Genomic DNA, 26,818 nt, shown 5'->3' with positions numbered 1-26,818 from the left:
CCTCTGATTTCCTGCTCTTAGCAATTGGGCGCAGTGGAGAGGGCTCTAGCGTCCCCTGGCGGACGACACTGGCAACGCCCCAGGCGAACCTGCCATCTAGCGGACCCTGGCTTTCCACATTCTTAGGTTGAGTGACAGCTTGTGAGGTCCTGGGGGCGGGGGAGGGGGGAGGTGATCAGACAGAGGCGATCAGCTCAGAAGTTTCCAAAGATATCAAACATCAGGACCGTTTATTTTTAAAGTAAAGTCACCTCGCAATTGCACACGTAGGTGTGAGCTCAGGAGAAATGAGCACTTTATGCTCACCAAAAAATGATACACAGAGTCATCCCCAGCCGCTCAAAAGTGCAGCACCATCTGAGGCAGGCCGAACAAATCCTGTGTGGTCTGCTTAATTCATGGAGAGCTACACGAACCTGAAAAATCCCAGTCAGTGTGTCCAGGAACAGAGAGAAGTCTGCAAAAATCTCCTTAGCGGAAGCAGCCATAAAGGAGAGGACGCGTGTGCTGTGTCTGTGGATGGCGGTTCCAGGAAGGGAGACCAACCTTCAGTGGCCGTGTCAGAGGGTGCTTTCTCTGGAGAGCAGTTTCTTCCCCCAGAAGGGGCAGAAGGAAACTTTCTTGGGGGGCAGGAAATGAACTATGCCCTTCAGAGTGGAGTCCTCTGTGTGTGTGTGTGTGTGTGTGTGTGTGTGTGTGTGTGTGTGTGTGTAAGTAACCAAGTCATACACTAGGGGGAGTCAAACTGTAAATTACACTTCAAGAAAGTCTTACAAATCCACTGTGGTGGCACACACCTGTAATCCCAGCACTCTGGGAGGCTGAGGCGGGAGGATTACAAGTTTGATTCCAGTCTGGACAGCTTAGTTACTTAGTAAGACCCTGTCTCAAAATTTAAAAAGAAAGCTGAGGTGTAAGCACCTGCCTGGCAAGTGCAAGATCCTGAGTTCAGTCCCTGGTACAAAAAAAGAAAAAGAAAAAGGGTTGGAGCTGGAGCTCAGTGTGAGGGCTCTTGGTTTAATCCCGGTACTGCAAATAAAATAAAACGGAGAGAAAAGCGAGAGAGCACTGCACCCCACCCACAGCCTCCGAGTACCAGTGGTTCAACCTGTGGCTTCCGTCTTTGCACCTATGTGGGGTCCTAAGTGCGCAGCTGGTGTTTGGGGGGATGGAGCCCACTGGAACTCCAGGAGCAGCTGCAGTGAGTGAAGTTTGGTGATGAACATGCATTGTAGGGAGGCAGGTGGCAGGGAACAGCGTGGTCATCGAGAGGGACGGGAGGGTGGCAGCAGGGACAAGGAGCCAGGAGGGGCCCCTCCCACCAGAGGACCCCGCTGCCGCCGCATGTCCCCCTGAGCACCCCCGGTTCTCCCTCCTTCCAGGTTCATGAACCACCGGGTCCCTCCCCACAAGCGCTACCAGCCCACGGAGTACGAGCACGCGGCCAACTGCGCCACCCACGCTGTGAGTGGGGCTGGGGCTTGGGAGGCAGTGGGGACAGGAAAGGTAGCCTCCTTGCCCACGCAGACATTTGGCTCTCCTCGGGAGCCATCTCTCAGGTCTCCTGTGGCCCACAGAGGCCGAGCAGGATCTTGGGGGACGTGTGATGGACGCTGGGGGCTTGGAGCTGGGGGTGCCTCCCTTCCGCTAGAACCTTCAGTGGCTGCCTAGTACCTGGTACAGCATCTCATCACACAGCACACACTCAGGCAGGTCTGACCTGTGTGTCCTGCTCTTGTTTCCACACTCTCGTCCCTGGGGTCACAGGTCGCCCACTCCTGTTTCCTTTGCACGTGCTGTGCCCATGCCTGGAATACTTTTCCTCTCCACCCCAGTCTCATCTGTGAAGCCCTCTTTGTGTTTCACAGCCTTACGGAGATGTTCCCCAGAAGCCTTCCCACTGACCCAGCTGCTGGGGAGCCCTGAGACCATCCCCTCCAACGCCCCTACCCCCTGACCTGTACGCCTAGGAGGAGGGACCAGTCCATTCATCAGTCAGTCAGCAAATCTTTCCTCCTCCCTCGAGGCACCGGGCTGTGCTCCAGGCCCTGGCAGTGCAGGTGTGGGGCGACTCAGTATCTCAGGAGACAACACGCCTGCCATGGATGGATGCTGCTGAGCCTGCCCACAGTGAAGTTCAGATGAGCCCAGGCTTCCTGTGCCCTGCCTTCCTCCCTTTCTTTTTGTGGTGGGAGCAGACCCAGGCTCTGCTCACTGAGCTAATCCCAGCCCTTTTTATTTGTTATTTGGGCCCTGGGACTTGTTAAATTGCTCAGTCTGGGCTTGATCTTGGGGTCCTCCTGCCTCAGCCTCCCAGAGTGCTGGGATCACAGGTACACACTTGCTCAGCTCTGTGTCTGCTTATCCTGCTCACTCCCTTGGAGCAGGAGCCCCTCTGTGGTACTCACCCTGCCCCCGGCCCCACAGAGCACCTGAGGGGTGACCATGTGGTTCTCAGATAAGCTGATTTCTCACAGCCACCCCAGAGCATCTGTCCCCGAATCCCAACTCTGTGACCATGCAGCTCTAAACCTCACTCTCCTCATCTGCAGAATGGATGTGTGCTACCCACCCACCCCCAGGGTTGTGTGAGTGCCGCCCGAGGCATTGGTGCCACCCTGTGGTCTCCTGGGTCGGGCTCCCTCCCCAAGGTGGCAGCTGATCCTGCAGTCACCAGGAGCCAGGGGCTGAGGATCCCACAGGCACAGATGCACGCGACCCCACAGTTGGTGCTGTGCCTGTGCAGCTCACCCTGAGCACAGGGTGGGGACAGGGTGATGGCAGCAGCTCTGATCTGCCTCTGCCAGGACAGAGCTGTGCTCAGGGCTCATGGAGGGAGGGAGGCCGGGAAGGAAGGGGGAGGAGGGAGGAGAAAAGGAGGCAGATGAGAGGGCCTAGGTACCCCAGATGATGTGGGAGCCTCAAAGAAGACCAGGTGGTGGCCTGCGGGGGCTCTGCTCCCCACCTCAGGGACGTGATCCCCGTGCACTTTTTAAAGCATACAGTCAGATACAAGGAAGTCATTTCTAAGTGTTTGTAGCGCTGTCCCTGAGCTGGGTGAGGTGGCACATGCCTGTGGTCCCAGCACTCCGGGAGGCTGAAGCAGGAGGAACAGAAGTTGGAGCCCGCTTAAGCAGCTTAGTAAGACATTGTCTCAAAATCAAAAAATATTTTAGATACGTGCTGCCCAAGCGAGCACTCAAAAAAAAAAAAGGCTTGGGTGTAGCTCAGGGTGAAAGCCCTGGGTTCAGTCCCTGTACCTTACCCCCCAAACCCCAATCTGTCCCCTTCCTCCCTTCTGTCTGCCAGATGTTCAGTCCGTGCTGAGCAGCTGGCCGGGGGCTGGCGGCGGCCTTTGGTTTGGGAGCTGCCCCACCTCCCCCTGTCCCTGTCCTGGCAGTGGGTGCCACCGAGGCCCGCGGGTCCCTCTAGCACCCCGCTTTCCAGGGAGTATTTTCCAGGGGACCTCAGAGGCTGCACACTGTTGGGGCTGGACTCTCCACGTGCCTGCTCCTTCCCCTCTCAGGTTTTTGGTATTCGTTCCTCTCCCTTCCTTCCGTCTGTCCATCCATCCATCCTTCCTTCCTTCCTCGGGTACATGTTCATTAAAGGCTCACGAGGCCTAGTAACCCTGAGGAAGTAGATCAGTAAGGCAGGGACCCGGGATGGGGACAGGGACAGGGATCAGGCGGGGAGGGCGAGGAGGCGCCTCCTCGGAGTGACAGGGCGGGCAAGGGGTGGAGGGAGCCGTTGCGAGGCTGTCACCAGGCACAGCCTCCTTGAGGTGCAGCATGGGAGCCCTGGGTGGAGCAGGAGAGCGGAGGGGGAGGGGAGGCCAGCGGGCATCTGGAGAGGTGGGGGACAGGGCGCCACGCTGAGCCGCTCCCACCGCAGGCATGGCTGTCTAACTCCTTATTGGCAGAGCTGGGCCCACACTGGAGCTGGTCCAGGCGGAGCACTGCCGTTTAGGGGACTCTCAGGAGGCAAGGCTTGGATGTCAGTGACCACCAGGTGACGTGCACATGCAGCACCCGTCGGGCTCCTCTGTGTGGGGCCCGGGCACCAGCTGTGCCCTGGCTGCGGTCCCCGCACCCTGCAGGGTCCACACAGCCTCCAGCCCTAGAATTCAGATAAAATCATTTAGTGCGGGCCATGTTCATGGACTCCGTTCTTCAGTGGCCCTGGCTGCCTTCTTGTGCCCCGTGGCCACCTGGTGGCTGCAGTCTGGTCTAGTGGCACAGTCTGGTCTGGAGGAAAGCAGGATGCGGGCCCTGTCCCTGCGTGCGACGCCCCTGCAGCTGTCCCTTCCCACAGTTCTGGATCCTCCCCAGCATCCTCGGCGGCTCCAACCTCTACTTCCTGTCCGACGATGACTGGGAGACCATTTCCGCCTGGATCTACAGCCTGGGTCTCTGCGGGCTCTTCGTGGTGTCCACCGTGTTCCACACCATCTCCTGGAAGAAGAGCCACCTCAGGTATGTCCCGGCCGGCCCCAGAGGGGACACCTGCCCGCATGGGGCAGGATACTGAGTCTGCAGAGGGGACCGAGGAGGGGGTGACTCTGGGGTATCTTCAGGGTGCTGGGACTGAGCAGCCCCCCAAGAGCCTCTCCATCTGCTCAGCCCTAGAGGACAGCAAGGGGCCCTACAGGCCCTGCTGTAACCCTCCTGACCACCTCCCGGGTCCCAGCGCTGTCCAGATGTCCTTCCCCAGTCTTTTCAAGAGAATCCCTGATTGATTTTTTTTTTTTTTTTTTTTTTTTGAGCCAGTCTCACTATGCGGTTCAGGCTGGCCTTGAACTCCAAGCGATCCTCTTGCCTCAGCTTCCTGGGATTACAGGTGTGCACTATCATGCCTGGCCAAATTCCTGGTTTTTAAAACCTTGATTTGTTTTGCTTTTAATTTTTAAGATTTCAAAACAAGCAGAAGGTCAGTCTACAGTCTGCTACCTTAACCCCTCCTCAGTGCAGGGCCACTCTGTGCCCGGCAGACACCAACTCCCTGTGCGCCCTGCCCTGGCCCCGCACCTCTGCTCTGTCTCTTGGAACTTGGTGGCACAGGGTGGCGGGACGGCCTGTTTCACTTCACAGGACACCCTCCAGGCCTGTGTAGTGAGGCCCCCAAGGGAGGGGTCTTGAGTCACAGTGGCTGTGTCCGGGCCAGAACTGCTTGCAGGATCCTGGGCCCCACAGTGTGCTCCACCCTCTCCCTGTTCCCCAAAGTTCTCTCCCTTTGGGGTCCTTCTTGAGCTCCTCCCAGTTCTGCAGGCAGAAGTCTGGGAGCAAGGTGTGGGCAGGATCACGCTCCCTCCGGGCTGCAGGAAGCACCTTTGCTGCCCTGCCGGCTCCTGCTGGCTCCCGGCAGCCCTAGGCTGTGACTGTGTTGCTGCAGCCTCTGCCTCACCTCGCCTGGCCTCCCTCAGTGTCTGGGGTCCACATCCCCAGCTCTCTTATGAAGACGCAGCCATTGGCTTTAGGGCCCGATTCCCAGACTTGTGGCCGTTGTCCTCACCTGGGAGGGCGGGTGAGATGGTGGCCCCTCCCTGGTAGGCAGGGTTGGGGTCACTGTTGGTAAAGGCCTCACAGCAGCTCTGCGCTGGCAGCTTGGGCTGCACCTGTTAGCCATTGTCATTGTTGTCAGAGACATGTGTGGTTGGACTACACGTAGCATCATTGGTCAGTTCATTGGGCTGAATCACAGTTTGTATTGGTCCTTTATTGCTGTGTAACAAAGATACCCCAAAATGTGGTGGTTGAAAGTAACAAGAAATGTTTGTTATCTTTTGGGGCCTCAGCAGGTCAGATGTGGTGGGCTGTGGCTTGGGGTGCCTCCTGCAGCCAGATGTTGGGTGTCATTGGGGTGTCCACTTCCCAGGTGCCTACCTCCCCTGGCTGAGAAGGTGGTGCTGGATGTTTGGGGATCTCTGTTCATCTCCAGCTGGGCCTCCCTGCAGCCATGGGCTGGCTGGTGTCCCCCAAAGCTAGCAGCAGATGCCATGTGACATTGGGGTCTAGACTGGTGCTCCGGAAGGCTGCCCTGTCTGCTGTGAGTGGGGACAGGGTAAGATGGGAGCCTCAGAGCAGGACACGGGTGCCACCCTGGAGGCCGCCTGTGAACTGGCCACGTGCACAGAGGCCACAGCTCATTGCAGGGGTAGGTGGTGGAAGAGCTGGCATTCACTGACCGCCTCCCGCATGCCGTGCTGAGCGCTGGCTCACGTCATCCTCTGCGAGCCTGTGACCGGGTTGCTGGTGGCCCTGGTTCACAGAGGCGGAAACGGCTGGGAGTGAGTCAGAGCCCCCACGCTTCCGAGTGGCTGTAGAATCTGGCAGCTTCTGGGCTGCAGCCCCAGTCTGCACAGTGTTGAGCCATAGGATTCTTTTCCAACCGAAGCCCAGGTTACCAAACTGAAACACAGAGCAGCTCTGATTAAGGCCCGGGAACAGGTAAGCAGTCACTTCAGTGGGACCCCAAAGCCTCTCCACATGGCCCCCAGAATGGCAAGGAGTCTAGGGTTGATTCCCTCCACTCTGGTCACTGACAGAGGGGGAAATTGAGGCAGAAGGGTTGTGACTGGGGGAGGAGAGCTTGCCTGAGCCCAGGCCCTCTTGCATGGGGGAGGTACTGCACTCCTGGGCTGGGCACAGGGCCCCCAGCCCTTTCCTGCTGCCTGGGGCCGTGACCGCCCTCTCTGCCTCCCAGGATGGTGGAGCACTGCTTGCACATGGTCGACCGCATGGTCATCTACTTCTTCATCGCGGCCTCCTACGCACCCTGGTGAGTCCTGCCGCTGCCGCTGCCTGACCTTGTCATTGAGTCTCTGCTGGGTGGGAGGAACTGGGAGATGGGGAGTCTCCCCATCTGTTTCCCTGCCAGGAGCAGCTACTCTTTGCTGGTTTCTTGTGTGCCCTTCTAGACATATTTGATGCACCAAAAGGAAATGTGTGTGTGTGCGTGTCAGGGTTCACTAGAAGACCAGAGTTAGCGTGCAGTGTATGTGATGTAGCAAGGTAGCTCAGAGTGGCTGCCTGCAGAGCTGGGCTAAAGAATGTAAAGGGACCACTGCACGCCAGGGCTGGAAGATCCAGTTGAAAGTTGAAATCTTGGAACCCACTGAAGAATCTGGTCTTGAACTCGCTGTGTAGCCCAGACTGACTTCAAACTCCTGATCCTCCTGCCTCAGCCTCTAGGTGTTGATATTACAGGTACAGCCACCATGCTTCTCTAAAGGCAGATACTCAGAGTGCTGTGTGAATTCAAAAGCCTTGAAAGGCTGTGGCGTGGCAGAGATAGAACATTCTAGAAATAATGGTACAGCCCGCATTCTGGGCCCGGGTCAGCCTCCTGTGTGCCTTTCAGAAAACTCCTGTTTTCTGATCTCTAAAATGGAGATAGGGTAGCCACTCTCCTTGCCCCCAGCTGCGGTGAGGACAGTGAGGTAAAAGTGGACTGTCCCAGCGCAGGTGTCAAGGTGGCCAAGGCCTGTGACCCCAGCCCTCCGGGAGGCTGAGGCAGGAGGACCCCAAGTTCAAGCCCAGTTCAGACAAGTCAGTAACTCAGTGAGAGCCTGTCTCGAGGTAAAAAGCACAAAAGGGCTGGAGACGTGGCTCTGGGTTCAAGCGCCGGCTTGTGCCTGCGTTGTGAAGGCCCACGGTCTAGCACACACCCCGGTGTGCCAGGGCAGAGTGCAGAAAAAGTGGTGAAACCAACGGGGACAGACTCCCCCTTCCCCGAAGTTTAAGGAAACCAGCATAAGTGTAATTGTTGGGGAAAGCAAAAGACAAATCAGTGTCCACCTGTGGACGGGGAGATGAACACGGCCCAGCACTGAGGTTTCAGGGTCTGGAGGCTCTGGGCAGAGTGGGCAGCAGAGGGCTCCCCCTGCGGAGGGCTCCTGGGGCCCTTTCTGCTGACCGAGGGACCCTGGAGAAGGCTCCTCGGGAAGGTGGCACGGTGACATGGGCAGGGGTGCGGCTCCAGGGGCCCGGCTGAGCTTTACAGCCAGGGCGGCGTTGGAGCGCTTGGCTTTGCGGATTTTCAGAATTTTGTTTCTTGCCTTGTTCCAAATGGGACGAGAGACAGCGCCCTCTGCTGGGCAGTGGCGAGGCTGTTCACGCCCAGTCCCGAAAGGGCGGAAGAGAGACAGCGCCATCTGGTGGGCGATGCCCAGGCCCTCGCGCACGTTCTTTGCAACAGTGACCGAGGACGGAGGTCTCTCCTCCAGCTCCTCTGGGAGTGGGACAAGTGCATGTTCCGTGCTGTCTCGAGCTTCTGCTGGTCACCTCCATCCTCCTCCTGTGTCACCGGGGTTGGAGGCAGTGACAGGCTCAGACTCCGTCCCCGCCTGTCATCTGCTTCGTGCTCCAGCTTCTCCTGCGTTCCGGGTCTGAAGAAGAACGAGAACTTGTATCTGTTTGTGAAAAGTGAGTCCAGTTAAACAAGAGCACAGATCCGAGGAAATGAAGATGGTCATCACACACTGAAAGGGACAAACCGAAGAGCAAAGCCGCATCGTACTGGACGAATACAGACAACTCGCAGCACAGCATGGAACTAGAGTCAGGTGTGGGTTATCTGAGAGAATGCACACATTTTTAAATAGTCAAGACTTACATCAGTCAGAGAGAAATTAATAACATGAAAGACGGAGTCCCGTTCTTGGGGCGTGGAAACTGAGAACACTCTTAGGAAGGGAGAAAAATGTGGCCCCTGAATGTGCCCACAGCCCTCTTTCATGCTGAACACCGTGGGAACACTTGCACAGTTTCCCAAAGGTAGACCTCAGGACAAGCTGTCTAGTGAGGCTGTCACACAGGAAACCGCAGTGAAACCATAGAAAACCATTGTCACACAGGAAAGGAATCAGGGCATACAGTACCTTTGAGAGGCTTTGCCAAAAAAATGCCTTGATAACAAAACCTAGCTGATTAGATGGAGAGTGCGCATGCCGGGTAACCCCAGAACTCTGGGAGGCTGAGCTGGGGGGATGGTAAGTCTGACTATGGTATGTGTGACTTTATGAGACCCTGCCTCAGAAATAAAAAGGGGCTGGGGGTGTAGCTCAGTGCAAAGGCCCTGGGTTCAATCCGCAGTATCTACCTACCTGTATCTCAAAAATGGTAGTGAGTGTCGACTCCGTTTAAAAAGAACCAATGTTAGACAGTTGTGTGAATCACGGTCATAGAACAAGATGATATTATTGCACCTGAGACTGTAAAATACCAGTATCTGTAAGGAATGATGATTTAGAGAAAAGGTGGGGAAGTGTGGGGATGCTGATCCATTCTGTGTGTGTGTCTGTCTGTCTGTCTCTCAGCTCTCATTACTAGGAGCTGAGCTCAGGGCCCTTACACTGACCTACAGCATAGTCTTTCATTTTTTATATCTTGAGACAAAACCTTGGTGAGTCACTAAGTTGTCCAGACTGGGCTCAACCTTGCAATCTTCCTGCTTCAGCCTCCCAGAGTTCTGGGGCTACAGGCTGTGCCACCACGTCCAGCTTGTGTCTTATACTGGGGGACTCGATGGACAGCACTGACCATGGAAACATATAGCAAGAAAATCCAACATCTTTATGCTTTACATAGTTGACCTCCTTGTTTTTAGAGTCAAAGTAAAATTTATGTTGGAGACACATTTGTTTGAAGTTGAACTAACCATTTTGTTAGGTTGTATTCTCTTTTGTTAAAGTCGAGTTAAAATCAAATGTAATAATTTGATTTAATTTACTTTACGTTTTGCAGTACTGGAGATTGAACCCAGGGCCTTCACACCGAGCTGCAGCCCCATCCTTTTCTTTTTTTGTCTTTTATTTTGTGATAGGGTCTTGCTAGGTTGCTAAGTTTTTCAGTCTGGGCAGAGTGCTGGGGTCACAAGTGTGTATCACTGTGTCTAGTTAATAAAACTGACATGTGTAAATTTGACTCTCACCTTTCTCCATTGCTTTATTTCCGTCCACCCTTTTGTCCCTCTTCTCTTGCCTTCTGTTCATCCCATGTTAATACCCACCCTCCTGTCCGCTGATCTGCTGTTTGTTGGTTCATTTCTTTTTGAGACAGGGTCTCACTGTGTAGCTGAGGCTGTCCTTGAATTCACTATGTAGCCCAAACTGGCCTTGAATTCCTGGCAGTTTTCCTGCCTCAGCTTCCTGAGTGCTGGGATTATAGGCATGTGTTACCACACCTGGCTGGCTCGCTTTTATATCTGCTTGGAAAGACATCTAAAGTCATCTTGATCATTTTGAATAATGAGATGGATTATTCTTAACTTTTCATGTTACTTTGTTGCCTTGAGGATTGAATCCAGGCTTCATAACTTGCTAGAAGAGCAGTGTTCCACTGATTTACTTTGCCACACTTTTGTTTTGTTTTGTTTTGTTTTTTGAGATAGAGTCTCACTATATTGCCCAGGCTGATCCTGAACTCCCAGGCTCAAGAAAGCTTCCTGCTTCAGCTTCCCCAGAGCTAGAACTACAGGCATGAGCTACCATGTCCAGCTGGTAACCCCTTCATAGTGACAAATTGGACTCTGAGCAAGAGGTCAATTTTTTTTTCAGAAGTCTTACCATTAAGACTCCCATTAAAGGAATTCATTCAAGAAACAAAGGACCTCGTTTCCCCAACCCAACCCTAATCCTGTCCCCAACCAATGGCCACCATAGGAACTGTCCCTTTTCATACAGAACTACTTGGGGAAGGGCTCAGACCTTTTCTGTGTGTTTTCACTACTTCCTTCTTGTGTAAAAATAGTGCACAAGTTATGTTATTCTCAATTCATGCACCTCTCCCCCGACACCGGCCAGTATGCCTTGGACGTTTAACCATATTGGCCCAGACAGGTTGTCCTCATATTTTTAAAGGTCTCTGAATCAGAGTGGTGTGGTAGGCCGGATGTGGGCAGAAGGCAGAAATCACCAAGTGATTTGAGCAAGGAAAACCCAATATCAAGAATGGGGGGGGGGGGGATACTAGGGGTTGAACCCAGGGCCTCTTGTGTGCTTACCACAAGCTACACCCCCAGTCCGAATACCAAGGGCTACTGATGGGAGGTCGCAGCGGTGGGTGCACAGAAAGCAGCAGAGGGCCATTCTCCTGCCTGCGTGAGACCCCACCTTGTTTGGGGCTCAGCTTGGCATGCTGGGGAGCGCAGCTGAGCGCTCAGGGGCAAGGCGTTCACAGGGCGTGCTCAGCCTTAGCGTTTGCTCCATGTTAGGGGGACTCCGGCACCAGCACTGGGAGAGGCCCCTAGGAGGGACCTTGAGCGTGGATCTCTGCAGTCAGCAGTCAGCTTGCCGGGATGTCGCATGTGGGGCTGACGAAAGGGTGCAGGAGTGGCTGTCAGGCCTCAGGCTCGCGCCTGCTGGTACCAAGACTGCAGCTCGAGAGACACACGCTGAGGCCACATGTGGGAGAAAGCTGCGCCCTGCAGGCACCCAGCGCTGGGGGACGCGCAGGATTGACCGAACCAGAGGAAAGCGGGCTCTCAGGGGCCTGGCTCGAGAGCTCGGGAAACCTGGAGGACGAACCCCTCTCCAGCGCCACCTATCGCTAAAATGTAGCATTGCACCTCCTTCGCAGAAAGACTACGTTCCAAAGCCAACTGAGTAGACTTGGAGCTTTGAGGCAAAAGATTGATAAGCAGCACGGATGGATAATACTGGACACCGTGGGGGGGGGGTGTTTGTTTGTATTTAAGGCGGATGCTATGCTTATTTTGCCCGCCCCTCTTCGTAGTTTTCAGTCTCATCCAGGTCTGTGGTTCCCTCCCTGCCTCCTCACGTCTCTGGCTCCTCCTCCCTTCCACATTTACAACATTTTTGCTGATTTTCTTCTAATACAGGTTAAGCACATTTAAAACCCAAAATGTTCGGAAATTTGAAACTTTTGGAATACTGCTGGGACATCGTGAGTGGAAACTTCCATCCCCGGCCTCACAAGTGGGATCACACTCAAAACACAAGTGTACTAAAAATACTGTAGAAAAGCACCTTTGGCAGTGTGTGGACAATGTTTATTTGGGGCACAAATAAACTTCTCCGGTGCCATCATCAAGGTGTCTCATCGTATACATGCTGACGTTTCCAAGTCTGAAAAAGTCCAAATCTGAAACCCATCTGGCCCCAAGCGTGTGGATAAGGATGCTCAGCCTGTAGCTGCTGTAGTTTGCTGGGGACCCTTCCGCCCCGCTCCTCAGCCTCCCCACAGAGCCGCTGGATCCTGTGCGGCCCAAGGGACAGGGCACCTCTGGGGTCAGCTCTGATGACAGGCGGCTGTGAAGGGCCGAGTCCAATGGCCACTCATGCTGTGTCCTGGGTTCTCTCTCTCCTAGGCTGAACCTTCGGGAGCTGGGTCCCTGGGCCTCCCACATGCGCTGGCTGGTTTGGATTATGGCCTCTGTTGGCACCGTCTACGTCTTCTTTTTCCATGAGCGGTAAGCTGGGGCCAGGGTCTCAGATGGGTGAGGTGCTTCTTGAATCCCCAGCAGGACTTCCTCCTGCAGGGTGGGCGAGACCCCAGGGTGATCCCAGAAAAGTGAGTGTGCATCTCTGCCTAGATCTACTGCTGGAGCAAATGGAGATCAGGTGATTAGGCAACTGCATTCGATTGAGAGCGGCTGCGTAGGCCCTGTGGGGGAAGAGGCAGGGATCAAACAGTGATGTCTGCCCTGGGCTGAGCCTTTGTAGTATCCACACGGCTGCTACAGATGGGACAGAAATATAGGGTGAATGTTTGGATTTTAAACATTATTACAGTTAGAGATGCATTGCTCTTCATTTCCTCAGAACGCTCCTCCTCACTCTGAACACCCTCCTCTTGTCCTTCTTTCCGCTTTCTGAAGCAGCTCTGGAAATCCTCTTCCTTAAGTGTCTCTGCAGGGTGTGATAAAAACACAGCGCACACTGCTATCCAGCGCCATCCAACCGACAAGCAGGCTCATAAACATGACGCTGTGCCCCGACCCACCTTATTCACCAGTCCTGGGGGATTTGTGGCTCTTCCAGGTGTGGTAGTGCATGCCTGGAATTCCAGCCCTGGGGAGGCTGAAGCAGGAGGTTCACTGGGAGTTTGAGGCCAGCCTGGGCTACAAAGTGAGTTCAAGGCCAGTCTGAACTGCATAGTGAAACCCTGTATTTAAGAAAGAAAGAAAGATTTGGGTGGACTCTGGGCCCAGGGGTGCTGCCTAGAGCCCCTTCCTCTCAGTGTCCCCATCAGGGTATCCGCTTCTCCTCAGCATCGGGGAGCTGTGTGCTGTTTCCTCACTGAGGGGCTTGTCCTGAGGCCACCGTGGCTTGTCTTCCTGCCAGGTACAAACTAGTGGAGCTCCTATGCTACGTGGTGATGGGCTTTTTCCCGGCCCTGGTCGTCCTCTCCATGGTAAGTCCCGTCCCCGCCTCTGTGTGGACCCCAGGAGGGTGCGGGAGTGTCCAAGCGCCACCTGACTCTCAAGAGTGTTTCTTTTGGCAACTAGGGAAACTGAGGTTCAGTGGGTCAGGGAGACTTAGCTCCAAGGGCAGGAGAACATGGAGGTCCATGCTTAGGGACCCGCAGCCTCTCTTTCACCCCTCTCCGCCTGGCCCCGAGAGAGCCCTCCAGCCCCTGCGCTTCTGGCTTCTGGGCTATGAGAATATCTGCGTGCAGCAATCAGAGTGTATCTGGAGCACAGTGGGAAGATAATTCACAAAACTGGGTCTATCAGGAGGACACAGAGCTGGGGGCAGCTCAGGGGTACAGAGCTTTGCTCGCCTGTATGAAGTCTCGGCTTCCTTACCCAGCATGGCAAGAACAAAAGCAAAATTCAGGATCTCTGACCCTAAAGCTTATACCTTGACAATAAGCAATGCCTTATATGTTAGACCTGGATTGCCAGCCAGGACCAGCGTGGAAAGTGAGGAGAGTAGATAAAATAGGACAGAAAGGACCAGGGCGGGGCCCAGCATTGCCTCACACGGAGAGGCCCTGGGTTCCATCCCTAGCCCCGGAAAGGAGAGGAATGTAATTGGCTTGGGGGCCGAGCTATGTGCTAACTTCCTCTTTTCCATGTCTCTGCACTCTGAACCATCCCAGGCACCCTTCGAGGTGGAGGTGACATCCCTAGTTCATGGGTGAGGACACCAGGCTCTGAGAGGGGAGAGGCCAGTCCAGGCTTGGGGCAGCTGGGTGGAGTGGGGCCCCATCTCCCCAACTGGGTGTTGGGGTCTTGGCGGCCTGAGTCACTGCATCTGTACTTACGTGTGTGTGTGTGTGTGTGTGTGTGTGTGTGTGTGTGTGTGTGTGTGGTGCCGGGGGACTTCTACATAGTAAGCAAGCCCCAGCTAGACAGTTATTATTTTTAAGTCATTATTACTGATAAATGTAGTCAAGCCTAACAGATTTTAAAAACAGAACGGTCAGGCGTCACGTTCCTTTTTTTTTTTTTGCACTGGGCATTTAACCGGGGGCTTTCACACTGATCTACCTCCTTAGCTCCTTTCCATATTTTTAAATTTCAAGATAGATCACCAAGTTGTCCAGTTTGGACTTGAATCTACGAGCCTCCTGCCTCAGTTTCCCAGAGTGCGGGAGTTACAGGCTTGTGCTACCGTGCCTGGAAGCTCCTGCTTTTTTTGTAGTTTTCTCTGTGGTTTTCACTTTTTTACTCCCAGGCCAGTTTTGTTTGGATATGGTCTGACCTCTCCGCATGACCAGCCACCGATCTCCTGCACCTTTTGTGAAATTCACATGCACAAGCGGCTCTCATCACGCAGCCTGGCTGTGCTCTGCTCTGCTGGGGAATCCGGGCCGGGACCTCGCCTGCGCGAGGTGAGCGCTGTGCTGTGGAGCTGCGGCCCCAGCCTTGGCCTATTCTTGTGCAAGGCTGCAGCTGTTTCCCGACGTGGCCTCACTGCACGTTGGTCTTTGGCAGTGCACTCTGGTCCCGCCTTTCTCCCCTGTCACTTCCCGCTGTCCCTTTGGACTTGTATTTATGCTCCAGATTGTCTTTCTCCCTCCAAGTTACTTTTAGGTAAGCGTATGTGTTATAGCTATCAAGTTGGAAGACATTCATCATATCATGTATGAAATGTTTACACACACATATGTACGTATAATAAATGTATATTTAATCATATGTTCTCTCAATATATGTATAAAAATGCGCTCTCACTTCCTTCCCAATATGATGCTCAGTTGTGATTAATAATAGCTTGTTTTGTGCACATTTTTTCTGTTAAAAATTTATTTAGTGAGTTTTTTTAGTGTGAGGGTCAGGCCCTCATACATGCGAGGCAGCTGCTCTGCCACCCAGTCCTGCATTTAAAAAATGTAGGTGGCAGCCAGGTGTGGCGGTGCACCCCTTAATCTCAACACTCGGGGAGGCTGAGGCAGGAGTTTGGGCCCTATGTGGGAAATTTAGGAATTTAGTGAGAACTTGTCTCAAAATAAAAGTAAAAAAGTGCTGGGCATGTAGCTCGGTTGAAAGTCCTGGATTTAATCCCCAGGAAACATAAATAAATAAATAAATAAATAAAATACAATTGAAATGCAAATATATGGGGATGTGCAGGCAGACACTGACAGTTTTATTTCCTGGACCATTCTGCAGCATGCATTACTCTGCCCTCTTGTGGTCCCTTTTTTCCATGGCTGTCCACAGTAGAACGGCCACCTCTTAAGACTATAAAGATGACACTGCAATTCAGGTAAGGCACAGAATAGGGGCCTGGCCCAGTGCGAGTGCTGGGACACCTGGTGCTGCTACTATTGTAGCCTTAACGTCCAGTGGGGGTTCTCAATGACTAGGGATACCTTGTTGTGCGGTGATGATCACACATGCACGGTGAGACAAGACTGAGCAGGATCTGTTTGTCTGTCTGTCTGTCTGTCTGTCTGTCTGTCTGTAATGAGCTCTGAGAGACTCTGCTTAGTGGACAGTTCAGCTGCCTGCAGGATGATAGGGGTGCCGGGTGCATCTGCCTAAACACGATGCTTTCGTGTGCTTGTCCACGTGACAAGGAGCACACTGCTTATTGTGTTTATTTATTTATTATTTTTTGAGACGGGGTCTTGCTCTATAGTTCATGCTGGCCTTGAACTCACAATGTAGCTCAGGCTGGTCTTGAACTGGTGTCAATCCTCCTGCCTCAGCCTCCTGAGTGCCGGGGTTACAAGTGTGTGCCACCATCCCTGGCTGAGTGTGCTGCATATTGTGAGTGTGAGGAAAACTCACGGAAGGCTACTGGGAGATGTTCTTAATGGTGGCTGCATCTCCCAGCTGGGGAAAGGGCTGGGCTCTTCTTGCTCGTGTCCTGCTTGGCCTGCTCAGGTTCCTTTCCCCAAACCAGCCTGCAGTGGGTGCTCACATCTGTGGCTTATGGCTACTATTCTTTTCCTGCTGTTTTTTCTCTATTTTCTACTTTTTAACCATGGACATCAGTTACTTTATAATCCAGAAGCATGAAGTGTGTTCAGAATATCATTCAACCAACTCTATGATCCATCCACAGGACAGTTTTCATTCTGCAATCTGAACTCCATACCATCAAAGGACAACTCCTCTGCCCTCTTTCCAGCCCCTGATAGCACTTTCTACTTTCTGTCACTGTGAGCACCTCACAGAAATGAACTTTTCCCATCTGTATCCTTTGTGTAGTTGCTTAATTCACTGGCCATCATGTCTTCAGGTTTCATCGATGTTGTCACAGGTGTCAGAATGACCTTCCTTCTCTAGGCTGAATATCCCACCGCATGTGTATACTACCTTTGTTTCTACACTCATTCACACTGATGGATGCCTGGGCTGCTTCTAGTTCTTGGCTCCTGTGAGTAACACCGCTGTGAGCATGGTGTGCAAACACCTGTTCGAGGTGCTGCTGTCAGTTCTTCGGGTTTTAATCAGATGAGGTACAGTTTAAAAAATATAAAAGCCATAGATGTATTCATTGAGATTTTGATAGACACATGGTACATTTGTGAAATAATATGGGAAGACCTGAAAACATCACAATGTTCAGACTTCCCTCAGGGACTCTGGGCTGACTCGCCACCTATGTGTCTTTTACTCTGGGGAGTGGGAGAGTAGCTGGCTGCTCCTCTGACTTGTGCACTATACTTGTCCTTACTGACAGCCCAACACTGAAGGGATCTGGGAGCTGATGACTGGAGGGATCTTCTACTGCTTGGGCATGGTGTTCTTCAAGAGTGACGGCAGGATCCCCTTTGCCCATGCCATCTGGCATCTGTTTGTGGCATTTGGTGCTGGTACTCACTACTATGCCATCTGGAGGTACCTCTACCTTCCCAGCACCCTGCAGACCAAGGTGTCCAAATGAAGTGGCCTGGAATCCACAGGTCATTTGGGCTTTTGGAGCAAAGCATCATGGGAAGTGATCTGCAAACTCTATCCCAGAGCACAGTACTGAGGCCTGTCTTCCCACCCTCAAAAGATGGGTGTCAGGTTTCTCCCAGTGACAGATAGACCTTCCTTTGGCTGCCTACAGAGAAGGAAAGATTCAGTAATTTTCACAGAGGAGCAATTAACCTCGTAATGTGTTTCTACTTTAGAAAATGTTTTCTAATACAACCAACATTAATACTTTCAGAAAAGGGCATATTGCAGAATGACAGGCCAAGAGGTGCTTTTTAAGGTCTTGAGGAATCTAGTGAGGAGTCTGGCAGTTTTTGTGCAGCCTGGTATCCAGGGTCTCCTTCCAGCTGCCAAAGTCTTGACGGGGGAATTGTCCCCTGTTCAGGAAAAGTCACCCAGCTTGTAGATGAGGGATGGGGAGTATCCTTGACCAGGGCAGACAGAACCAATCAATTGCAGCCTGTGTGCAGTCAGATTCTTTTCAACAGTGTGCCCTGGGAAGATCCTGATGGAACTTTTTGGGCCGTGCTGACTGGTGAGCCCTGAAGTGGCATCATGGTGGCAGCAGTTAAAAGTCACCACGTTGGAGACCACATTTATCTTCTGACACTAACAATTTCTGCTCCTTCTCCCCTTTTCCCCCTCTTTGGGGAGCTCCTGCAGTGGAGAGTGTGGGGGCAGGAGAGGGAGGCAGAGGCACACACCCGGACGCTTTATTCCACCATCGCTGCTTCTCAGCACAGAAAAGGAGCCAGCAGTCGGCCTTTCTGACTCTGTGGGCCCGGCCATTTCTTCTCATCCTGGAAACTTCAGTCGTTCTGCCACAGTGGAGGAAGCAGATCCTGGCAACTTGAATCTTGCTTCCTGTTTAGGGCTCGTGACATCAACACTTGGATTCTTGCTGGGTGCCAACAGCAACTTTCAGCGGTCACTCTGATAGGCTTGGGGGACAAATCATCAGGCTCCCCTGTATGGGGCCTTGGCAGAGTGACCTGGTCCTTCAACCTCGCCAGGGCCCAGGTGCCCAACAGCATGCTCCCTGCTGGGCCGCCCGTCTGCACACTGCCACCTGGACAAGAGCTGAACTGAAATCTCAGCATTTCTGGAGAAAGAATCTGTCTCAGAGTTCAAGGTTCTGATTCTGCAAATCCCATGTGGACAGGGTGGATGAGGACAGGCCAAGACAGGGTGCCTTACTATGCTTCACTTGCACATTCCAGGGCAGCCCAGGGTGTTAGCACCTGGGACCCCGTGGGTTCAAGCCAGTATTAAACCACCTTGACACCTCCTGGTGCATTTCCCTGGACCAGGGATCAAACTCACAACCTCACGCTTGCCAGGCAGGTGCTTGTTGCCACTAAGCTAAGTCCCTGGTGCAGCCTCCTTTTAACTTAAGGACTCCTCTCTGCACCCTATCATTCTCTGTGCTTATCTTCACCAGTGCTCAAGATCCTGTGTGTCACCCAGGTGCCTGCATGATCTCCTGGATGGCAGACTGTGTCTCACTAGAGTTGGGATCAGATCTGGAAAACCCCACTAGTGAGAGTTTGGGTCAGTTCCCTAAACTCTGTGAGCCTCAGTGTCCTCAGCTTTAAGATGGGTATACTGAAGAGGTACCTTGCAGGATCGAGGGGAGATGTAACAGGATAAGAATGCATGGTGCCCAGCCTGGTGTCCTAATTGGTTTTGATAGCAGTCCACTTGGAAAATAAGCCAATGCAGGGGTGTCTGCCAAGGGAAACAATCACTAACGGTGAAATTTCAAACAGTGGACAGGCTGGTACAGACAGAGGAGGGCATTCTGATGAGTCCTGGCCACATTTCCTCCATTAGCTCTAATTCCAGACCTGCTTCTTGTACACCTTTCTCTTCCTTAGCTTCATTCAGGAAGTGACTTTCCCAGGATTTGGTTTTACTACAGCCCAGACCCTGATCTTTTCCAACACACTACAGACACTGCAGGAAGAACTTCCCCCAGGCTCTGTCCCAGGAGCTTGCTAATGGCAGAGTGGGAATTCAGCTGCACATTGCTTCCTGTCTGTCCTGGGATCATCGTGTCCAGGGTGATCCTGGGCAGCTGCTGCCACACTCCAAGGAGCCAGGAAGGTCTCTGGCAGTGGCCTGGCCGACACTCTGGTCCTGAGTTTGTGGGCATTGCCAAAGCAGGTGGACAGGGAGGCAAGGCAGGAAGAGGCAGGGAGAGGCCAGGACATCCCCAGGGCTTCAGGGACCTGACCCAATGAAAGCGCTGGGTGGCTGGGCGAGGAGGGCCAGGCTGGGAATCCAAAGGCACCTGGATCTGAAGGTACAAAGCCTCGGTGACCACAGGGGGCCCCTCAGGTGTGCGGATGCCCCAAAACTTTGTAGGGAATGAATGTTGTAGCCCCAGGCTTCAGTTTACCAGCAGCTCCCTTTCCACTCATGGTCAGCAAGGAGATCAGGCACCTTCTCCTAGGGTGGTGCCTGTAGTCCCCGATTTTGGACAAGGGAAGTGGGGAGACCTCAGGCTGCTCATGGTATCTATTCTGGTTTCATGTTGCTGGTGCTAAGCGGGGGGCCAAAGCTTCCCGGGCTGGCCTTTGGCTCTGTGGCGGGGGGCTGAGTTGCAGGCTCTGGGAACTGCACATGGGGATCCAGAAAGAGCCAGGAAATCCCACAGCTGTACATGGAAAGAGCAGGAAACTGGGGAGGCGGGAGGCTCACCTGCATGGAGCTCCCAGTCTCTGTCTGTGGGGGACAGTTTTCTACATGTTCTTCAGTGACCAGCACAGCCTCCCTGGTAACTGATCCTCCATGGCAGGACACCAAAGCACAGAGAGGTTGATGACTCGCTCAAGGGCACCCTCCTTCTAGCCAGCAGAGCAAAGCTGGGATTGTTTAATGCCCACGTGTCTGCCTTGCTGTTTCCACAGAAACTCAGTGTCCCTAAGTCTCTCCCAGAGCGGCACTGGAAGAGATGACTTAAAAACACTGAGTAATAATTTTTAAAAATATTAGATGTAGCCGGGTGTGGTGGTGTACACCTATAATCCCAGTACTTGGAAGACAGAGACAGAAAAATCACAAGTTCAAGGCCAGTCTGAACTATATAAGAAAACCTTGTCTCCAAATAAACAAATAAATAACCCGAATGTGTGGCATTACCAACTTCCATGGCTACCAGTGTGGCGCAGAGGTCGAGTTGGTGGGCACAGCAGACCCTGTCCCAGGTTGGGAAGCAGGTGCCCTGGAGAGAATGTGCCGGCTCCCACCCCACACAGATGCCGCTGGTCAAAATGCCGGTGCATTGCCACGAACCCCTTCAGGACATTCCCTCCCTCACTGTGAACACTGAGGCCGCTGTTCTCTCCACTTCCTGCCGCAGCTCTGGGCGTCTCCTTCTGTCAGTGTCTGTAGTTACACTGACGTGGCTGCCTCCATGTCCTGCATTGATCCAAAATGGTTCCCTTTCATGGTCATTTTGACTTTGGAAGAGTCAGAGGTCACACAGTGCCAGATCCTGGACGGGTGAAGACACACCGTTTTTATGAGACAGAAATTGCCATAAAAGTCTGATCAAGAGGGGATGATCATAAAATATGGTGAATGTTTACATTTAAAAACTTGTTATATTAAAAGGCGTTCTGGACTTCGGTGTAAGGTCTTGGTGTCTCATTCCTCCCTGGCTGTGGCATCCAGCTGTCTTGCTTCTTGAGAGGTGAGCTTTGGGCAGCAATGAAATCTGTTTCCCTGAAGTCCCACCATAGCCCTGTCTCCCGCGGCCACATCGGGCCCTGGCAACCTCACCCCAGCTCTGGGAGGTCTGAGGGGCAGTGCTCTCACCCCAGTTAGGCTGCCTCTGAGAGCTGGGGAGGGCCAGTGCCATCTCTGAGGGGCAAGGTCCCTTCGTGCCCAGTGCTTCTGGCCTGGCAGCGGGAGACCCTGAGGTCTGGAATTTCCTGTGTTTGGGGGCTCAGCTGGGCAGGGGGGAAGCTATGAGCCTGTTCCCTCCAGAATTTATATCCCAGCAGCCAGCTGACCCCACTGACATCCACAAGATAAAGGGGCATCAAAACCTCAGTAAGGCAACAGTTTAAAGAAACAAGATTATGGGTCTGTGCCCAGGGAGGTGACTGTCTTTATCCATCTGACCTTTGGGACAGGACCTGGGTCTTCTAGACTAGGCACACCATGGCTGGTACCAGTGGGTCTTTCAGCCACACACCCCTCAACTCATCCTGGCAACCTTCTGTCTGGCTTCAAGGTGGGCCCCAATCTGATTGTCAATCTCACTGCAGTATAGGGGTCCTGTGAGGCCCGCCCCTGAGGCTGGCTTGAGGCTGGCCTTGGAAGGGATTACCTATATTCCTGAGACCTGCCTGTCTCAGCACCTGGGACAGCTTCAGGTCACATGGAGTAGTGAGACATCCCATCTATCCCCAGGGTATATCAGCCTTCCCCAGGCTTTTTGATAAAAAGCCACTCTAAGAAACACATCTCAAACCGTGATCCAGTGTGCATATCCCTTGCCTGGGTGATGGGCCCTGGGCTTTCCTGCCCTAGCCTCTGTCCATCCTGTCCTGTCCCAGTCTATCTTAGTCTTGGCCCATTTGAGCTGCCATCACAAAAGTGCCATCGGGTGAGTGGCACAGTTCCAGAGGCTGGAAGGTGCTGGGGGTTTGGTGCCTGATGAGGACTGTGCTCTGCTTCTTGGGAGCTGCTTCTCACTGTGTTCCAGAGGCAGAATGCACCAGCAGGCTCCTGCAGGCTTCATATCTACGGAAGGCACCAATCCCTTTCACAAGGGCACAGTCCCATGGCCCATTCACTTCCCACAGACCCCATCTCTTAATACCAGGACCTCAGGGTTTGGGTTTCAGCACAGAGTGCAGGGGATGCAAGCATTCAGACCACCCAGTCCTAATCTAATCTTTGATACCCCATCCCACCCCTCTGTATTCTGTATAAATGTTTCAAGTTGCAGGCTGCAGCCTACTGCTCTGATTTTACAGCCCACAAGTGGGTCTGAATCCTAAATTCTAGAAGATGCTCTTGTAGAATGTGCCTGGAGAACCGTGGTTGTGGTCATGGGTTCTTGAGGTCTATTTGCTGTGATAGTCAAGGGTCAGTGTTTCATCACTCTATGTGCCCCATGGCTGTGTGGGGACAGATAGAGAGAAAAGAAAACGAGGGCTCCCAAGAATCTGGTTGCTCGGAACCCTGATTCCACTGAGAGGAGCACCCTGGAAGTCCTGTTTACATCTGGGTTCCCCTAGGGACTTCCTCTGTGGGCAGGGACCACCCCTCCTGCTTTTAAGGCTTTTCTTTGGGAAGGGGAGCAGGAAGGCTGAGTGTCTAGTTCCACGAAGTCTAGAGAATGGCATTGGTACACGACTTTTTAGTGTTGTGCTGCATGCTGGTGATGTGGGATCCTGTTTTTGGAGCTGTCTTAGGGGTTTTGGGGGGTGTGTATGTTTTTGAGACAAGGTCTCACTATGCAGTTCCGGCTGGCCTATAGTTTACTTTGTAGCCCAGGCTGGTCTTGAATTTGGAATGATTCTCCTGCCTCAACCTCTGCAGCGCTGGGATTATAGGCGTGGGCCACCACACCCAGATGAAGTTGCTATTTTGTATGAGCACAGTGTTTGGTAACAAACATTTAGATCAAGAAGAAAAAAAGAACCCTCCCAGTGAAAATTATGGTTCCCGGTGGAGTCAAAAGAGTTTAAATAAAGGAAATTTCAAATTGCCTTGCTTCGACTGAACTATTTCAAAATGCCTCACTCTTGCTGATTTTTAATTCCCTTTCAAAGAATAACACTCCCCAGATGTTTTTATTAAGTGATTACTGTTCTTTGTAGAAAGTTTAGGATATTTAGAAAAATATAAAGTACATTAAAAACTCTAGGTTAGTTATCTATTGCTGTGTAACAACGTATCCTAAAATATAGTGGCTTAAAACAACAATCATCATCAGTGTCCTACGTGGCTTCAGTGTTAGCATAGAGGGAGTGGAGGCTGAGTCACCTGCAGGCTCGGCTGCTCACACATCTGGTGCATGGCGGCAGACGGATAAGGCCTGCTGTGGAGGTTGGAGGGACACATTGGTGTTTTTTTTTTTTTTTTTTGGTTTGTTTTTGTTTTTTAATTTTTACTGGTACCAGGGATCGAACTCATGACCGCCTGCTTGCAAGGCAGGTGCTTATGCCATTGAGTTAAATCCCCAGCCCCGGAACACCTTGTTTTAGTGCACAGATTTTAGCATCCACATACGATGGGACTAACAAGTTAGGGGGCAACTGCGCTGAAAACATGGTTTATTGTTCAGAGATCCCAGGAAGGGGCACAGTGTGCCACACACAGAGGGCCACATACGGAAGCCCCAGGGTCAGTCAGGAGACAGGGAGTGAAGGAAAAACACGGGCAGGAGCCCTTGGCAGTTTATGTTGGGAGGCCCAGGTGAGGCGGGGTAGGCAGGTTTAGGGTCCAGCAGGCTCTGGATGTGGGGCTGTTTGAGCTCAAAACCTGGCCCTGGATGATTAGGAAGGAGGATGCTGACCTGGAAAGCCTGTTAGAGGACGGATGTGGATGTGGCACAAAAGTGTGCAAGTCACCAACTTGCCAGGTGCTGCTGATAGCAGCGCCAGGCTTTGAGTGTAAATGGCCCTCAGTCCTTAGCTGTAATGCCACTGTCAGTGATGGCCCCACTGGCTAACACTGCCACTTCCTGGTCTCTCCCAGTGCTGACTACCACTGGTCAATGCCAACCAGCCCACCAGTCAATGCTGGTCTCCATCACTGGTCTGTGGAGCCCTTTGAAGATAGCATTTCCTAGTGTTTATAGTTGTTTAAAAAAACCAAACAAACAACTCCCCTGCTCACATTACATGGGATACAAGTAGAGCCCACACCGTGCAAGAGATAAATCATGGATTCACAGAATCATTGCATAGAGGCTTTAGTCGGACACAGCCTGTACTGCAGCACACCAGAAGAAGCCCTCTGGACCTATGTAGAGGACTACCTGGATGGCTTTCCCTGAATACAGAGGAATTACCTCTGCTTTGGCTAAATCTACCCCCATCTCCATGTACTGTTATGTCCTGAGCTGGCTAAGCTATTGCATTTTTCCTTCAGATGGCTCTAAGCAATGTAATGGGGCTAGCTGAGATGTGATGCGTAATCTTTGAAGTGAGGCAATGGTTGCTGTTTCCCCATTCCAGTGTCTCCCTAAACATGGTTGAACCCAATGGGAGGCAGAGCCATCGCTCCAGGGCTGTTGACTGGGTTTGAACCTTAAGGTAAGAGACACTGAGATCCCAGGGCAAAAAACGTTTGCACATCTGAACTGAAGCACCACTGCCTAAACAGTAAATGCTACCCTTAATTGTGTTATACAGATGGGTCTTTCTGCATATTCTTCTCTCTGCATATTGCAGAGGTGTTTTCTTCCTCCACCTAGCCCAGCTCGCAGTACTCACGTAATTCCCGCCTCTCTCACAGTCACTCATCCTCCAGCCTCTCCCTTCTTCATGAATTAAGAAAATCCAAGTGAGTCCCTGGGTCGAGGCCCCTGTTCCATGAACCTTCATCTAGGCTGAACTCAGGACCCCTTTGGCCACCTGTAACTATAAACATGTCTTAGTGTCTTTCCTCACCTTGGGTTGCTCTAGAAGTGGTAGATTGGAATTAATTCGCTAGAAGTCCAATAACGTTCCCATGGGATTATAAATATAAACTTCCCAAAATGCAACAAGGATAGAAAAAGAGACTTCTATATTCCTGTGCCAACCAGAGGAGAATGCAGAGAGTATTGCTTATAGAGCAGCAGCAGGTCTGTGATTGGTCAAAATTCAAGCCTGCTAATTGGCCCAAATTTGGAGCTTGCAGATAGGCCCTAATTCAAGTTGAGGCCTTCTTAAGCTTACTGATTGACCTCCATTCAGTTCTACTGTTTGATTCAGATTCAAGCCTTGAGTTCAGGGTAGACTTCTCTTAGGGTGGGAATAGATGACATGAAGCTGTCATAGTGGCAGTTCTCAGGATTGAGATTATTTGATTAATAACTGTCATGTCTCTGGGAAAATGGGGAGGCTAAAATCAGGGAATCTCCAGGTCTGGCTGGGTTCATCATGTCTTACTGGGGTTGGGGATGTTAATAATGGACCCAGATCCTTCCCTGGGGCAGGGCACCACTGTACGTCCTATCTGGGCAGCCAGGAAAGCAGCTGCCAAGTAATCTTAGGGGTAGTGGAAGAACACTGAGGCAGGGTCCTAGTCCATCCTCATGAGACCAAGCAGAGGGGAATGACAACTGTTGACTAAACCACATCTCCTCTGGCCATCAGAGGACAAAGTGGGAGAGGCAGGTGCTTCTCATGTCTCATGGCACAGGCCCAGCGTTACTCTCTGTCCAGGAGTTGGCTAGCTCCAGGGTGGGGGTGGAGGAGTCCTTCTAGGTTTCCACAGCCCCAGATGTCAAAAAAGAACGTTTTATCAGAATAAAAGGGCATACATAATATAGACTCACAGGGGACTTCCCCTTGTGGCCTGGGTTTCCCTGTGGCATGGGGGCTGGGCCCAAGACCAGGGTCTCAAGACAGTGAGCCTGGCAAGAGACACAATCCTTTTATGACCCAACCTTGGAAGTCACTATCGTAATTTCTGCTGCCTTCTGTGGAGAAAGCAGCTGAACAGTTCCTTGCATGTCCAAGGGGAGGGAAAGTAGACCCATCTATCTTCACACCTAACTAGGGGAACCCACATTACGGGGTCAGAAGACTGTGGGGTGAGATGCACACTGGTGCAGCTGTCCCTGGAAACAGCTATCTGCTGCAGACTCCATTACCTGGAAGCAACCACTGTTAGTGTTTCTTGCCTATTTGTTTTTGAATTTTTATTTTAATTAATTTGTGTTTATTTTAATTAATTTTAAATTTTAAAAAATTATAGACATCACATATAACAATATTTTGAAATGCATATACTTTGTGGACTGACTCAATCAAAGTAAGAAAGAGAATCATTCACGCACGTACTTTTTGTGGGTGAGATTGAATATTTTTTAAAAACATCTTGGACTAGGTCTGGTGGCATGAACCTGTAATCTCAGAACCCAGGAGGCTAAAGCAGGAGGCTTGCTGTGGGTCTGAGGCCACCCTGAGCTACTTAGTGAAGTCATGTGCCAGTCCGAATACACACTGAAACCCTGTCTCAATAACCACGTAAAATAAATTTTTATTGAGACGTAATTCACATACTATATACCGTACATTTCTCACTAGTATACAGTTCAAGTCTTTTAGTGTATTTAAAGAATCGTGCAGCTATCAAGAACATTTTTATTAGCCCCCAAAGAGAGTCTAAACACCCTGAACATCACTCTTTCATCCCACATTTGTGCAGCCCCAAGAAACTGCTTAACTGCTTAGTTTCTGTGCATGTGCCTATCTTAAATCTATTTTTTTTTTTGGTCTTTTTGAGACAGGGTCTTGAGCTC

General features: G+C 52.0%; 1 protein-coding gene across 12 annotated transcripts in view; it reads left to right on the top strand.

The window, feature by feature from the left end:
• Window positions 1-26,818, top strand: part of LOC100723730 (monocyte to macrophage differentiation factor 2) — a 137,584-nt gene that overhangs the window by 37,704 nt on the left and 73,062 nt on the right. For 8 of the 12 annotated variants that reach the window (XM_063234101.1, XM_063234103.1, XM_063234102.1 and 5 more), the window contains 5 exons: window positions 1,383-1,464; window positions 4,315-4,475; window positions 6,703-6,777; window positions 12,328-12,429; window positions 13,304-13,373. In XM_063234101.1, the coding sequence (XP_063090171.1) occupies window positions 1,383-1,464; window positions 4,315-4,475; window positions 6,703-6,777; window positions 12,328-12,429; window positions 13,304-13,373 (490 nt within the window). Of the gene's footprint in view, window positions 1-1,382; window positions 1,465-4,314; window positions 4,476-6,702; window positions 6,778-12,327; window positions 12,430-13,230; window positions 13,374-14,641; window positions 15,106-17,101; window positions 20,969-26,818 lie in introns of those variants that run through there. The other 4 variants (XM_003469901.5, XM_005003717.4, XM_063234107.1 and 1 more) reach the window with 4 other exon arrangements.

This window comes from Cavia porcellus, unplaced genomic scaffold (assembly GCF_034190915.1).
Source record: "Cavia porcellus strain 051 isolate PalLab524CR breed Dunkin Hartley unplaced genomic scaffold, mCavPor4.1 scaffold_23, whole genome shotgun sequence".
NCBI classification, from domain to species: domain Eukaryota; kingdom Metazoa; phylum Chordata; class Mammalia; order Rodentia; family Caviidae; genus Cavia; species Cavia porcellus.
This window is presented reverse-complemented; position numbering and strand designations above follow the sequence as displayed.